At 42.6% G+C, this 16753-nt stretch overlaps 1 protein-coding gene across 1 annotated transcript in view; it reads left to right on the top strand.

Annotated features, from left to right (window-relative positions):
- Nucleotides 1–4349: 4349 nt before the first annotated feature.
- Nucleotides 4350–16753, top strand: part of runx1t1 (RUNX1 partner transcriptional co-repressor 1) — a 55605-nt gene continuing 43201 nt past the window's right edge. The window contains exon 1 of the mRNA XM_034125446.1: nt 4350–4844. Within this exon, the coding sequence (XP_033981337.1) occupies nt 4817–4844 (28 nt within the window). The 5' untranslated portion in view covers nt 4350–4816. The remainder of the gene's footprint in view (nt 4845–16753) is intronic.

The following is a 16753-nucleotide window of genomic DNA, read 5'->3' as shown; positions in this document are numbered from 1 at the left end:
CATGTTCACATGAAATGCATATGAGATAGCAGCCCCGAGCATTGTGGGAAACCCTCCAGGCTTCAGGAGAGAAGCAATGACAGACGTATATTTCAGGATTTGATGTAAGCAAAAGACAAAACAATTGGGATATCATTTTTTGTTTTGTTTTTTCTCTATCTCCTCGCAAAGGAAACATGCCCATAGCGCATTTTTAAATGTAATATATTTGTCAAGATGTCATCCTTTCTGTTTGCTGTTGATTTTGTCCGACAGCGTGATTTGAAAGTTATTGTCTTGCTTGTTTGCAGGCTGTCAAGATATTTAGCCGGTCTTCTCTGGAAGTTGGAAAGACTCATTTACATTCTCATGGAGGAAGGCAAGGTTGTCAGTTTTTCGCCCACTTAGTTCCTCTCCTTTGCTACGAGCCAGACGGTGGTTGAATTCCATAATACCCCAGTGTGTGAGTAAGATCCCTCTCCAGACACGGTACCTGCATAAGATGCTGCACTGCAGCTGCCATCCCATCATGCAGCTCTGTGTCTATTCCTCCCTCTTAAAATCCCTTTGCATCTCTTTTGAAGTAAGGTTGGGGATTTTGTCTTTGTTGGTTAATTTAATTCATTGCTTTTTATACTTTCTACATAAGTTGAAGAGAAATATTTGGAATTTAAAAATGTATTTATTTTGTGACAGGGATGTTTTTTTATTGTATTTGATTCAGTTCAGTATTTCGTAAATGGATTTCAATGGCATGTGGATGATGGAATGTAATGTTGCAGAAATGCCTCAAGTTAAGCCAAATAGATAAATCAAATGTTTTTGTCAAACATTACATTTGAGCCATGCAGTTAACACAAAATCCCTCACTCGTTTAGCACATTGAAATCATTCGACCTTGAGAAGACATTTAATAAAAGTCACATTTTACCCTTGACAGACTAGCACTCCACGTCTCCATAAATGTTACTTTCATTTGTTATCCGTAGTGGATTCATCAGGTATTAATTATTTGCTGAATAGCTTGTGGACAATTTAAAAGTTACCTTGAACACCATTCTTTAAAAAAATGAATATACTGTACTTGATAGAGTTAATCCCAATTACCGAACAATAATAGTGGTATTGGATGATTCAAACATGTACCTGAATTAACTGCATTTTTTTTTTATTCCTGTGCATATTCCAAAAAACAAGTAGGTGTTAACGTCGATGTCAATACCCGACATGTGAGTAAGGCAAAATAATCCAGTTAGGGTCAGGCAAAAGGGCAGAAGTCAGGCACAGATGATGGCTGTAATGATAAGTTAAAAGCACATACAAGCTATACTGCAAGGCTAATGGGGAAGTTGGAACAGGTGGTAGATCAGGTGATAGGAAATGGCGTTGACACATGGGATACTTCAGAGGAGGAGGATCTAAAGTGAACATGAGATATTGGAGAGACTAGCTCGAAAATGTAGAAGAGAATCAGGGTGTGACAAACATATCTAAAAGCATCAAAGATCTAAATCTGATTCGGTTGGAAAGGGAAGCATCATTATTTTCATGCAAATCTTTCTGGATTCATCTCCACTAGATCCCTACTGATGTCTTTATCTTACACTCATGAAAGTACTGTACTGTACCTAACTTTAGATATATCTCCCTGCTTATCCTGTTGTTTTTATAACCAGTGGTGGTGTTGATGATGACGAGCTTCTTGGACCCAGACTGTTGTTGACCCAATGGCAGATAATGACAGGGTTTGAATGGCACTTGTTTACTGTAAACTCCCAAACTCCCAACTTATATTTGTCTCATTCTGGCTTTGTCCCACAGAATGTAATCTGAGTGTGTGAGTGTGTGTGTGTGTGACTGTGTTACAGGTGGCCGCCCAGTAGGTGGGAAAATGCAGGAAGTCTGCTTGTCTGTGTCCACATGTATCAGACGCAGCATGTTTTTCCCTTTCAGAGGCGAGGTATCCTGTGTGCGTCCTCACGTGTGTGTGTCTGTGTGTGTGTCTGTGTGTGTGTCGCCGATCACACTGGGCGGCTGACTTCCAGGAACCCCTGCAGCAAAAACAGGCACTGTGTGTTTCCTGCACCGTTATCACAGGACACACAACACACACACACACACACACACAGATCATTGCCCTATTCTCTTTTCCCTTGCAGGTTTCCTCAACGCCTATCCTTGTGCCTCCGGCCGTCAAGATGTTTCGCTGTGATTGCCATGAGAGAACTTGCTCTCCGGGAACAAACCAGAGGACACAAATAGGCGCAGAGTGACGGCATCCTCACAGCCCCGCTGGTTCCTTCGGACTAGGAAGAGGTTATTCACTTTGAGTTGGCACATTACCTCTGCACCTCTCATGTCTGATTCAGAAGCCACTTATTTTCTCAGACATCAATTCACCACAATCTTTCCTTTTTCATTAATTTCATTATGAACCACATCTAATTTTCTTTTAATCTATTTTCATCCAATATTCTCTCCCTCTTCTTCTATCCCATACCTTCTCCCCCTATATCTATTCACACATCCTGTGTAGCCCACTGCCTTTGTCAGAGATTAACAAAAGGACCCAGACTGAAAGATGGAAGTAGAGCACACAGTCTTTGCTCTGTGCTCGTCAGAGAGCCAGAGACTCTACCTATCCATATTCCCTTTGAGAACACATACCCGCCGCTGAAGCTGTGAGACAAGGGAGAGGTGAGAGGGAGAGAGCTGAAGGGAAGGAGAGAAACGCACAATGTTAATGTTGCAAACAATTGCCATTAATGGCATCATCTTTTCCCCACAGAGACTGCGTTGAGGGAACAATGAGCTCTGTGTTGATGGTGTGCTAACAATATTTTACATACAGCTCGTGACAGACAAGTGGAAGAGTTGTGGTGATGCTCCATAGGGCGGATGAAGTACTTTTGAGTAAAAACACACAGAATTAGTTTTTTAGTTGTATTCACCTCTGTAAATTAGAAACCACGTAGTTATCTGACATCAGACAAGAGGGGACTAAATATTCATAAAGGTCTTATAATCAATTTGAGTTATTGTTAACACCACCACCAACGCACATACAAGTATATGAATATTACAGGACAAAATACAGTAGAATCTTTAAATGTATGAGATGCTATGATCGGGCCTTGGTGCATGACTTGTTCAACCATGCAGTTCAAGTGGAGCGGTTGTTATCACCGAGTTGTAAACGTAGCTTCTGCTCTGTGCTTTCACTGGCTCTGCGGGCGAGATGACTTCCAGATGGTCCGGGGAAAGTGTTTGCCTTAGGTTACTGCAGGCCAGCCTGCCTGTGTCTTTTTCAGCTGAGGGAAGATAGACTGTGTGTGTGTGTGTGTGTGTGTGTGTGTGTGTGTGTGTGTGTGTGTGTGTGTGTGTGTGTGTGTGTGTGTGTGTGTGTGTGTGTGTGTGTGTGTGTGTGTGTGTGTGTGTGTGTGTGTGTGTGTGTGTGTGTGTGTGTGTGTGTGTGTGTGTGTGTGTGTGTGTGTGTGTGTGTGTGTGTGTGTGTGTGTGTGTGGGGACATGCATCACACTTGCTTGCACTCACAACAGCCTACCAGCTCCTCAAGCAGTCATCTGGCTGGATGTTGTTGTTGTCCATGACACTCCACTGCTGTTGGTGCAAGTATTGCTCCAAGCGGGCTTCAAGGATCACTGAGGGTCCCTAAAGACACTCTGGGGGGTCCCAAGCTTAACCAAATTGGTAACCCGGTTCAATTCATGTAGTTGAATGGATATGCACAAAGTATTTGTATCTAGTATCTAACTCGTCTCATTAAGCAAAGATTTGAATGATGGTTCAACGTTGTTAGCATCTTTCTCAAAGCAATGCGGGACACAAATAAAATGTTGTCGCTGAAATTCTTGTTCCAATCCATACTGGCAACAAAGACAACCTTCATAAGAACGTTCAATTTAGGTAATGGGGTGAAAAGTAAATGTCTGTAAAATAATAATCCATTGTGTGCAAATAATGCAATATCAGCAACTAATGACGAGTTTATGCACACATGGTCATGTAAAAAAAAATGAAGACAGACTTGAAGGTATCCTTTAATTATCCAGTCATATGTGTGATGGCAGTCGTTTCCTTTGTCTTTGGGTAAATAAAAACCTTGAAGTGATCTCCCTGGACCCTGGGAGATCCTGACGTGAAGAAGCTTAGAGAGCCGCTGCTACTGCTGGTAGAAACCACTTCGACTTGACCTGACCCCGCTTTTTCCAACCTGTTTTAGGACACACAGATGCTGGCTGCTGCCCAGTCGCCGCCCAGTCGCCGCCCCCTCCTCCTCGGCAGTCCCGCCCACCGCCACCTGGCTCTGCTGCGCACCGCCGACTGGAGGCAGAGTGCCGCTACTCCTGTATCCCACGCCAGAAAACAAGGAGCCCATTGACCGACGGTGTGTGTATGAATTGTTCTCATATTTAAAAAAGAATTTCTACAATCTAGACCGACTCGACGTTTTAAAGGATTTTGGAAGAAAGTGGTAAAGGCGGATAGGAAATCAGACGGGTGCCCTGCGCACTGCATCCTCCCTCTCCATCGCTGTCTCATCTCTCCTCCTGCTCTGCGCCTTTACAACACTCCCGGCTTCTCCCATCCTGAATAACCACAGTGACTGAACACTTCTGTGAAGCCGAGAGATCCCCTTCTTCTTCAGTCGGAGTTTGAACCACATTTCGGAGCTCCTGGAAGTATACCGCCAGAGCCCCTGAGAGCTGGCTGGACTCTGTAGCTTTCGTTTTCCCGATACAAGAGGATCATCGAGGGGACCTTGCGCGGAGTCCAAAGGACTGGAAATTATTTAGCCCTCTCACATCAACGTACCGCATGGTGGGAATTTCTGCCTCCTTTCAGTGTAAGTGGCTTCTCTCTTGCTTTAGGATATTATTTGTATTTTGATTACGCATTGGCTTTGTAAGAATACATAAGAAAATACTAGGAAATAGGAGCTGAACCACTATATAAAATGACATTAATGATTCGTTTTATATGTTTTAATGTAAATTAAGCAGCCGCTCCGGTGCTCCAGACTGATACACGTAGAGTCATTTATATTAAAACACAACATATGACAATAGCCAGCAATAACATTTTTATTTTATTGTCGTTGTCTGAGATCAACTGTGATGACAGACCTATTGCAGGAGGGAACAATGCGTGTCTTTGCTGTGCGTAATAATGCATGTTATGGTTTTATTCTGATGGAAGAAAAAAGGCTGAACAGTGGAGATTGAAACCCAATTGCTCACGATTAAGGACTATTCGAGTAAACCTATAATATTGTCTATTGGGAGCTGCATTTTAACTAGTATTTGTTCCATGCTTGTGTTATCAGAAGTAGCCTACAATTGGCTTTCTATAAATTGCTGGTTCAGTTTGTGTAATCAGTGACACCAACTCACAGCTGTCCCTGTCTCCATAAAAAGCAGTTTACAATGCATGGGCTTGGACCCGGGATGGAGAGTTGTCCTCGGGCAACAGGCCACTGAAGTTCACGGATCAAGTGTTATCCTTCCGATGTGTCAATACCATTTCGAGAAGTGAAGTAGCATGAACACTTTATGGATTCAGAGTATTAGTTATATTGTGAGGCGACTCCTGAGATAGATAAAGAGATGAATTCACGGATTTAGGCCCATTCTCACTTACAGAACGTATTCATTAATTTGATGACAATTGTTTACTATTTTCTAAAATAGGAAAATGTCATTACATCTGTTCCAAAAGGTTGATGTTTAAAATGTTCTTGGAAAGATATTTTGACTTTGCTATCCCTGGCTGTTTAGCGAAGAGCCATGCTCTCCTCCTCTCCCTCTGCTGTCAAAGACAGACTTTGAATTTCACAGTTTGCATTTGAAGACTTCCTCCAAAGCTCTGTCACAACTGTCAAACGCATCTTCTAAAATCCATGTGAAGTTTCCATCTCCTCCCGCTGCGACTTTGCCATCACAAAATAATCAAAAAGCACAAAAAAAAAGAAGAGAAAAAATGATATTCTTTTCCCCTTTTTAATGGAGTGTCGTAGGATTGAAATTAAAGGGTTCGGGCTATATTTTACTCCAGTGGGAATCTGTTTCCCGACTGGGAGAAGCTCAGACATGCGGGTTAGGTTGGGAGGTTGCTGGGGCTCAACCTGCTGTCGATGCCCGACTGTTCTCACGGCTCAGATTAGAGAGGGAGGAAAATATCTCCTGGAAACCCACAGGGTTTTGGACATTTTTTACGCATGCCGATTAGTCCCTTGCAAAGCTTTTTAGGCATCGAGGGCGTGATTGTTAACTCCTCTTAAAGGCGTGACCCACCAGTTAAATATAGATTAAAAACGAGGATTGTTTATGAGCATTTTGCATTGTCAATAAAACATAGTAGGTTATATTAGATTTTTTTTTTTTTTTGAGATTTTTAATTAATGTCTTCTGTGTATCCAAGATTCGATCATTTTTATTAGGCTGTCATCATTCATATATGTATCCTATATTTCTGTTTAATTGTGATCTAAATGATCAAACTTATTTTTTATTATCAGTATTATTTATCATTATAACTGCAGTGGTCATACTATTTGAATTTGTTTCCCTGCACGTCATTTATTACGTCATCTGTTTTTGTTTTTGTCCATTCTTTAACCTCTGGGACTTCCATTAAAATAGTGACTTGACTGAAAAGACTATTACCTGGAGTGTGTGTGTGTTTACAGAGATAAAGAGAGAGAGTGGCAGAGAGACAGAAAGAGTAAATGAAAGGTAAACAAAGCTGGGATGAGGGGAGAGTAAATGATAAGTGCTGTTTGCAGGTTATGACTGTGTTTGTGTGTGTTTGCACGTGTATGTGTGTGTGTTGCCGGATCTACATGCACGTCTGCGCACGCTGTATAAAAAGGATTGTATTAACGTTGGCTGCTAACTCTCTGCAGTCCATCCAGGCTCTGCAGCACCAGCTAGCTCTTCCAGGGGCCATCTGCCCAGCCACCAGCCTGCCTCACACCTGTTCTCCCTCCCTCCCTCCTCCCTGATCTCAGGCTTTAGGGTCAAATGCATCAGACCGCTGCTCATAGACACAGACGTGGCCTTGCAAAAATGATGGCAGCCATTTTATTCTCGCCTTCACACGCACAAAGACGTGCTCAGAAACACTTACATACCCCTGGTTGGCAGGTTGAAAAAGACCTCCATACACACATATCACCTCACAATTTTTTATTTACGTGATTTTTAATGATTACCACAGTGGTGTATTTCAATACAGATTTTAGATCACACCCTCAAACAATTAATTACTATGATTTCACAATGAAAAACTGGATTTCCCATTAATCACAGAGTATCATGGAGGCTCCAGCGCTGTGATGTCATTTCAGAGCACTTCTTTAAAGTATGACACACAGACTTTTGGATGCGGTCCAGGTTTGCTGCATGGTGAATAAGTGATGATGACTCAACGGAGTTAATATGCCGGCTACATCATGAAGCCCACTTGTGTATTTCTGTATCAGCTGAAGGGCTGAACTTTCTCACAGCTACACGTTGCACATATATCTCACCAAAAGCTGAATGATGCCAAGAATCATCGCATCAGCTGTATTGTTTAGTATGCTCATTTGGTTTTACACGAGCCAATTTGAGAGTGCTTGACGCCCAAAATGATCAGTAAGACACATCTTTTGTATGGCAGGTTGTTATGGCAGAATCAAAGACCAGCTACGTCATTTATGGGCTGGCTAGACTATATGCATGTGCTTTAAATGCAGTATGTTCTCGTGAGTTAATTCACTACTTAATAAGTAGAATAAGTTAGTTTTTCTTGTGCTGGAATTTCAAGTTATGTCTTGGACTTCAATCTCGAAGGTCGGTTGCGATCCCATTCAAGAAAAAACAAGGACAACTAAGAAGTCATTCCTCCTGTAATTGCATGAAAGCTGTATTAAGATGGCAGAGCGTTTTGAAACAGGCACAGGTTGCATTTGAAGCCATGCAGTCCGGGGACAAATGTCAGCAGTAGAATTGGATAGTAAAACCACTGTTCCATGCACTCCTTCAAGATGTATAGATCTGTTCTGATTATTCAGAGCCATCTCTTACCAAGTCCCTGAGTGAATTATAGATGGAGTCTGTGTGTGTGTGCGAGCACCTACATACACACACAGACCCTTGTAGATCGATAGCCCCATTGATGGTTATCAGCAAGAGGGCAGTTCTCTTCACTGCTTATTGAATTTCATCACCCATGAAAGAGCAGCAGCTGTATAAAAGGATTTGCTTGTATGTGTGTGTGGGGGTCTGTGTAAGGATTTATCCAAGTGCATTGTATACGTGGCGCGTTTGTGTGAATACTCCGGTACTCTCAAAACCAAGAGGTCTTTGTTTTATTGTAGTTGTGAGTTGGCCTTTACAAGGGGCTTATTTAATGTCAAAGTCAACAGCGAGCACAACAAACTGATTTTATTGGCATTGTTCGTGTTTTTACTCCAGATAACAGGAGACTTATAGGGCAAGTGAAGAAGAGACCAATAGGGCAGAGTCTGACAATGTATCAACTTTTATGGACGCAAGTAAATCTTTCAATGGTTTTTATACTTCAAGCCATTAAGGAAAACATTTTTATAATAGATCAGTTCTATTACCAAATCCAACTTCTTCTTCTTCTTCTTCTTCTTCCATTTCTTATGTTGTGAACATGCATAGAGACAGCTTTACTAGCAGTATTGTTAAAGAAAGACAGCTGGGAAATAGTTTTCACTTGCTTACTGTATCTGCCTTATAGTTCGGGTTCTTCCAATGAAACATTCTGATAGACGTGTGCAGGACAACACACACACACACACACACACACACACACACACACACACACACACACACACACACACACACACACTCCTCGCTCAGTCCTCTCTATATAGACTGGGATTGAGTTGCTAATTAACTCCACTTTCTCAAACTGTATCGCACACAGGCAGACTGCCACACACACACACACACACACACACACACACACACACACACACACACACACACACACGCACACACACGCACACACACACACACACAATCTCTCTCTTAGGCTCTGTCTCATGATGTCTTTCCCCTCATGCGTTCTCTCTCTCTCTCTCTTTCTCTCTCTCTCCCACTGTTTATTTTCCTGCCTCCATCTGGAGGCGGCTGATATTGTAATCGCCCTAATGCACATTGCCTTTCCCTCACTCACACACACACACTCACACACACACACACACACACACACACACACACACACACACACACACACACACACACCACACACACACACACACACACTCACACAATGTGCCATCCTGACAAGCCCCTTTTCTTATTCCAAAAGATAAGTGACTGGATGTGATTCTGTGACTGTGTGTGTAAGCGTAAGTGCACACGTAGGTGTCTATGTTGTGTTTTTAATGAATACAAAGGGACGTGAGTGCCCTGCACTCTGCCAAGGTAACGATATTGAATAAGCACTTCTTAGTGATGTGGAGCGTCGATAATGTGGCAGAGTGAAGATGTTACCTGTTATCCCTTTCCTCCTCAATATTCACCTGTCACACAATTTACATCTAAAGTTTAGACAGTCGTAGGAAAAGGAATTCAGAGGCGTGTGTATGTGTGTGTTCCTATATGTGTGTGTGTTCCTATGTGTGTTTGCCTTTTCTTTTATGAAGGTTTGCATGAAAAGGAAACGTGTGTACGTGTGTGGGCACATGTGGAAAGAGATTACCGCGCTGCCATCTCTAATAGCTTTTGTTTCGTGATTCCGCAGAGGTTTGGGATGTTGGAAGGTGAAAGTGTGCACACACACACACACACACGTGCTCACACAACTGCCGAGGACACACAGAGAGGTTTGATTGATGGGGAGTATGAGCTGTGAAACTGTGCGATTAGGAGCCTTTTTTTCCCCCTAGTTCACGAGAGGACAATTGTTGAAGAATGGACCGGCTTGCTTTGCTGCCAGTCCATAAAACCTGCCCATAAAAGTCGTTTGTGTCCTTGTGTGTGTGCGTATTTCAGAGACAGAGAGGTGGGCGCAGACAGACAGCTCTTAAAACAAACAAACAGGCAGGCAGAAAATCTGACAAATTGACAAAGAAAGAGGAATGGGATGAAAAAAGGGAGAGGGAGGCTGTGGAGAAACCTTCCCTCAGCCCCGTAACGCTTTAGCGCTTTTAATCACCTAACCCAAGGTGGCTTTCTCCATAAAATTCTAGTCTACATTGTTAACGCTGACCTGCACCTTTCTACACTTCTGTTACTGCTTGTTTTTTTAAAAGGACATAATGTACCATCACCATCCCTGCTTATCAGCTTGGATACCCCTCATATTTGATCTACAGCTCATTAATTTTGATGTATGGATTTGGACTGTACACTTTATGAAAAGGGCAGTCGCTGGAGTGGAGGCCATGGCTAGCCTGGTAAAAAGAAGTGTAATTAAGATCAGCAGACAGGGAGGGAGAGAAAGAGAGAAGCGGCGATCAATAGATGCAGACAGTGGACCCTCTGTGTTTTTCCCTCCGAGTATTGACGTGTTCAGTCAATTACAGCTAGAGAGAGAAGAAGAGAGATGGGGATGTTCAACTCTGTGTGCGAGGAGATGGGCGCATATTCTGAATGTCTACACCCATATGTGTGTCAGTACATGTGTGAGTAGGTGCAAGCAGCCAATACACATCTGCATTTAAGATGTGCTAAAATACTGTCGACAAATGCAGAGCAGACAGATCTGCTGTTGTGTTAAGACTCCAGTCGCTCACAAGCTCTTTTATCTACCATCAGCAGACACAACTAAATCATTGTTTCCTCTCTTTGCTGGTTAAAATCACACCACTGCAGCCAAATAATGAGGCCCTTTTCTTTTGTGGTTGAATTTGACTTGCATGATGAGTGTTGTAGGAGGAGAGGGCTTCCAGCTGTTGTCGGTTAGTGTCACAGACAAACAGGGAGAAGGGACAATGGGACGACGGCCGCTCGCTCCGTCCGATTGTCTTGTTGTCAAAACGACAGCAGGTGCCTCAAATGATAAACGCAGAGTGTCAATTATTTCAAGGAAGGACCATTTTAGAAATTGGTTCAAAGAGAAAGAGGGAGAGTGGCAGAGGAGACAGTGGAGGTTACATAAAGAAATGAAAGGAGCTCCATTTTCCCAAAATGGGGCCAAGTAAAAGCCCTATTTTGTTTAACTTCTAGTGCATCCTGTTCTCAGTATTTCCCTTCACACATGCCCCCCACATACACATACAGCCTTCAATAGCCTGAATTGTTGCTGGCCACCCCGCTAAGTGTTTGTATGCTCACAGTCGATATAGCCGTCGCCGGGAACAAAATTGCACTTCATTTTATCTCAGCAGAAATGATATTTGATGGCATTTCCACCTCCAAAAAAAAGAAGATTATGCTCCCAATAATCACACTCACTGGGTTTTCCTTTCTCCGAGGGGATACAAAAAAAGTCCTGGTTTTCTGGCTGAAAATGGTGGTTAAGTAAAGAAAGGGGGGATTGGATGTGAGGCTGTAGCTGTGTATCGATGAATAGATAGAGATCTCAAGAGCTGCCTTTCCCCAGATGTGTGTGTTCAGATAGAAAGCCTTAGAATTAGAGGAGAAATATTGTGGTATCTATTCATCTCTCCATCTATCCAACTATCTAAACAAATCTATTTGTCTGCCTCTGTATCTGTAGTGTCATCTGATATACATTCATGACCCCAGCTGCTCTTATGGATTTGCGATTGACAGCCCTTTCATCAAAGCATCTGTTCCTCCCCTCTGTCGTACTCTCACCATATGGACATGTCATCCTCAGCTGCGCGTTTCATACCAGCGTAGATGATGTGTCTCCATGGTAACCAAACTCCACTTTTAGAAATATGATATCAATTATGTTTTTGGCCCCACATGTGCAGGACGTCTACTCGCTGTATTGCAATGTAGTTTGACATTTATAGTGTTTCATATCGAGTTAGTGCGCTTGATACTGGACTCGTGCAGATTTGGGCAGATACTGCGGCCCTGTTTGAAGTTTTATGGCTCCTGCAGTGTACGGACATGTTTGTCTTCTCTACACGATAAAGCTATTTGAGGGGAATATCCCAGCTTTTTCCAGGATTTTAAACAGCTCCAGATTGCGGCGAAACTCTTTAGTCCCGGTAACACTGGGAGAAGGCGCGGAGCAGAGGAGGGAGAAGGGCTCTCACGGAGCAATAAAAATCCAGGAGAGAGCATAAATCCATCTCCCCTTGTAAGGTCCGAATTTTTTTTGCAGATGTTTCAAGATGTTTGGCCCAAGTGACGGTAATGTCTTGCCCATCTGTCTTCTCTCCTCCCCCAATGTCTCTTTATCAACATCTGGTTTTCGGTGCGGCAGGGAAACAAGTATCCTTTATAAGCCAAGGGTTCCCAGTTCCCCCTCTGCTTGGGCTATTAACTTAGCCTCAACTACTGCTCTCTCTCTGAGCACACATACTCACATATGCTAACCATTAGAAAGTCATACCATTCAGAAAATGTAATAACTTTCAGTTAGAGGGGGAGATAAAGTATTTGGCTTATTTGTTCTCTCTTCACTTTTTCCATAACTGCAAAGAATTTGGGGTTCTGGTTTTTATGCCTCCCTTGTGAGAGGGCAAATGATTGCTTAGTTGTTAGTTTGAGGATGCTTTAGTGGGAGGAAAGCCCCGTCCCCTTAAGTATTTCAGTAGGCCCCTTGGGTCTCTGTCTACACCTCTACTACCCATTTAGGAGTGAAGAGCATAGAATAAGAGACCCATCAATGAACTTGCGGCAATGAAGGCACACAAACATTTTGCTGCACAGTGCACACAGAACAGCAAAACAAGGATCTTAATTTGCTATTTCCTCTTTGGCAATATTAAATTGTCCACATAATAATTCACAGCTGTGCAGGGATAGCGTATTGTGGCGCAGCTGCAACTTTATGTTTGTGAATTAAACCATCTCTGAACTGCACATCATATGCGCACACACACTTCTACAAACAAACACACAGGTGTGCACTCACCAGATCGCTCTCTCACATGCTCACAGACAGTAACAAGTTAAATTTGCAGACAAAGACACGCAGCTCAGCACCATATGGCAGGGTTGTCAATCTAAAATGAAAGCATGCAGAGCGTATTTGAGTGTGCCATGTACGGTGTTGTACAACGTAACTGGTGTGTGTTTGATAAGGTGAACTGTATCATTATCACCTAGACCAGTTTACACATTCATACAGAGCTCAAAAATACTCATTTTCTTCTGTATATTTATGTATGAACACAGCATACACACACTCTCATTCTGCCACATACCCTTGTCCTACTTTTCATCATTTAGCTGCTTAACAAAAGCATGCTGAGCTCATTGTTACAGCCAATTATGTTCTATAAAATCAGTGATGTTAATGAAACAAAACAGTCTCGCAATTTTGTGAAATGAACATCGAAACTCAAATGTGTCAGATAAATGTTGAGGCCGCAGCATGTATCATTTTTTTACCAGTTCATTCAAGTGACAGGCCTCCAAGCTTAGGTAAAGGGCAGCTACAGTAAGTGCAACATATTTCAGTTGTAATTATGTTTTTTTTGATGTCATGTTGGAAAAAACATTTAAAAAATCATTAAAGACAACCCTGCATTAGTTGTACCACACACACAGGCGCTGGGTTTGAATATAACAAGTCTTCTTTCAGGGTTTTGCCACTTTGCCCAAGGGCACAAGACACAATCACACAGAAACATGCATCCCCACACGACAGATGCCCCTAACTGCCAAAGACGCTAATGCATTAGTCGTGCACTGCCCCAGGCCAATAACAAGCTCAAGCCACCAGCTGATGAAGGGTGGGACACACACACACACACACACACACACACACACACACACACACACACACACACACACACACACACACACACACACACACACACACACTGATTCAGCATATGTGTGTGCTTATCCTGATCCCATGTTTGTTTACAATTACCATATAAAAGGATTACACTTGTATCTAAATGTATGCATTTGGTTTTAATAATTCAGCGCTACCCACTCTCACATTTACCTGTTAGCACTCATTTATATATTAACCTGAAGATGATTGATCTTATGAACATGGTTTTAGTGCAAGTGCTTATTTAACCACCAACAATCATGTCTTTGATTATGTTTTGAGCCTCGTGTCGGCTGCTTTTGTGTCTTCGATACGTCTGTTTGCTCACGGGATTGAATGTGTGTGAGTGTGTATGTTGGGGGTTGGTTGTATCTTCACGGGGGAATTGATTGCAAAGGATTAGATTGTGATTACAAAAGGGGGTGGGGAGCAGGAAGTAGAAATTGGGCAGGGAGAGGGGTATCAAGGTGAGGGATGTAGCAAGGTGAAATAAATAAGATATCCAAGTGCAAAGTCATTTCTAGAACAAAACAACTATTTTGAGATATAAAGACCTGCGTGTTTCAAATATTTAATGAAATTATAAGTAACCAAGAATTAGTTTAGTACCAGATAGTTTTCTGCTTTGATTTGACATGATGCCTATATAGATTAACACTTTTATTTATTGACGGCACAGACGCTCAGTCAGACCAGTGGGAACAATCCAAAATGGGCTTTTTGTGTTTTGGGATAAAAGCCATTTTATTAAGCATGGTTTGATATAAACCTGTTTGTCTGTGCCAGTTGGAGTACAAGCCTGATAATCGAGAAACTGGGAGAAATGCAACTGCTGGAGACTGATGGCAGAAGCCACAGAGTCAACATCAGAGGAAGAGATGGAAGTAGTAACAGAGAGAGAGAAATACCCTGTACAAGATGTTCAACAACATTTATGAGTCTCCAAATTGCTGAGCTGGGATACAAGCCTCAGCTTTCAGACCTCTAATGTGTTTTTGAGATTCTCTGTCTCTCTTTTAGAAAGCCACTAACGCCAAACTGCCTCAACGCTGGAAGCTTTTCAGCAATTGAGGAAAAATAACATGTGAAATCCGTCAACCTATATTTAACTAGCCAATGTCAAGCAGTTCACACAGCTCGTCTTAACCACAGCTACATGCAATTCACGGTGTATATATATAGGTTCTCTACTGTAATAGAAAATTATAGTGCAACTGAGGATTTAGAGGTTGTTGCTGCATTCATGGTATGTGGAAGAAAGCTTGTAAAATGTGACACAGCCTGCAGCTAAAAGTACTTCTTGCTGTTCAGATGATTGCCAATATGAAACTACCTTATTTCATGAAAATGGATCTAGAGGCTTACCGTTGTTGTTTTTTTAATAAGTGAGGAAAGACGCAATACAGCTCCTGCCTGCGCACTGCGAGGGGAGAATGTATTTAAATGTATTGCTTCTTCTCATTGGAACCGTGCCAGTGTTTTCATTCATGCCGTGCAAATTAAATCAGGATCTGGAGAAGGCATGTGTAGGAACGATAAATTAATGAATTCACATATTCTAAAATAGTTTATTTTCACAAGAAAACGTGTCATTTTATTAAGTGCCCTGAGAAATGGCAGCAACAGAAATGACACTATTTTATATGTCAACATCATACACACGCCATGCTTCAACCACAAAGACATTTGTAAGCACAGGAAGCACACACACATTCACCTCCACACTCTCACATCCCTCCAACCTCCGAAAACAATCAGCTGTTATACCGCAGAGTGGTTTTGATTTAGGAAAGGTGGTACAGTCTCCTCTCTGTCTAGTGTCTGAAAGCAGCAGTAATGTTGAACTAGTGCCAGAAGAAGAAAAATCAAGGACACTGTTTTTATTTTATTTTATTTGATCAGCCAGACACATGGACAATCATTATTGACAATAAAGCAGAGACTTCCTGGCATAACTATACTGCAAGGAAAAGTAAATCATTGTTCTGTACAAACATTTATTGCCATTGTCTATTTTTCGTCAGTTTTTATTTTATTTCGCTCTCTTTGTTATTTCACTCACCTACCTTGTATATTTGCATACACATATATGTGTGAATGTGTTCGTATGTCGCCTTTGACAGCTGTAATTAAAACAGTGGGGCACCCTAAGGTTTTTTCACCTTAAAGACCCCAAATAAAAAAGGTCTGGTCAGGAGGACCCGGGCCACATTCAGGCCTTTACCTTGACCTTCCTTATTCACTTCTTCTACTTTGAATGTTTGTCCTGATGACTAGAAGCCATCAGGAAGTTCAGAGACCCAATCTGCTCCGCTCTGACTGTTTGAGGCCCCGGGGCAGTTTCTGAAGAAGCCAGATAGGACGGTCTGCTTACCCAGGGAAGCAGGCAGGACAGTGGGGTCAGGCCCAAGGCCATCAGTCCCTTACAACCCTCTTAACCCCCCCTTCCCTCCTCCATCAAATATTCTCCATCCGCTTTCAATCCCAGAATTGCTCTTCCAACTTTTATTACCTGAAAACAAGCAAAAACATCCTGGCTCTGGAGTGTGTGCGTGCTGCTGTGTGTGTGCGTTTGTTTTTGCACAAGAACAAGACATTTATGTGAGCAGTGCAATGCCGTCTGTCCCATAGACACACACACACACACACACACACACACACACACGCTGTCCCCCTCACACACATCCTGACCCCGAGCAGCCAACCATCCCCACCCTTCTCTCCCCTATGCTCCCTGGGTTCCCATCCTCTGCCCCCCCCCCCCAGATTCCTTCTGGTTCCTGACCAGCGGGGCTATCTCTGGATGGCCGGCGGTTCCTCTCATTCTGCCGGCCCATTGTGTAGTGAGTTGGGTTGGGCCCT

This window comes from Trematomus bernacchii, unplaced genomic scaffold (genome assembly GCF_902827165.1).
Source record: "Trematomus bernacchii unplaced genomic scaffold, fTreBer1.1, whole genome shotgun sequence".
NCBI lineage: Eukaryota > Metazoa > Chordata > Actinopteri > Perciformes > Nototheniidae > Trematomus > Trematomus bernacchii.
The sequence above is the reverse complement of the archived record's forward strand: the minus strand, read 5'-3'. Positions and strand labels throughout refer to the sequence as shown.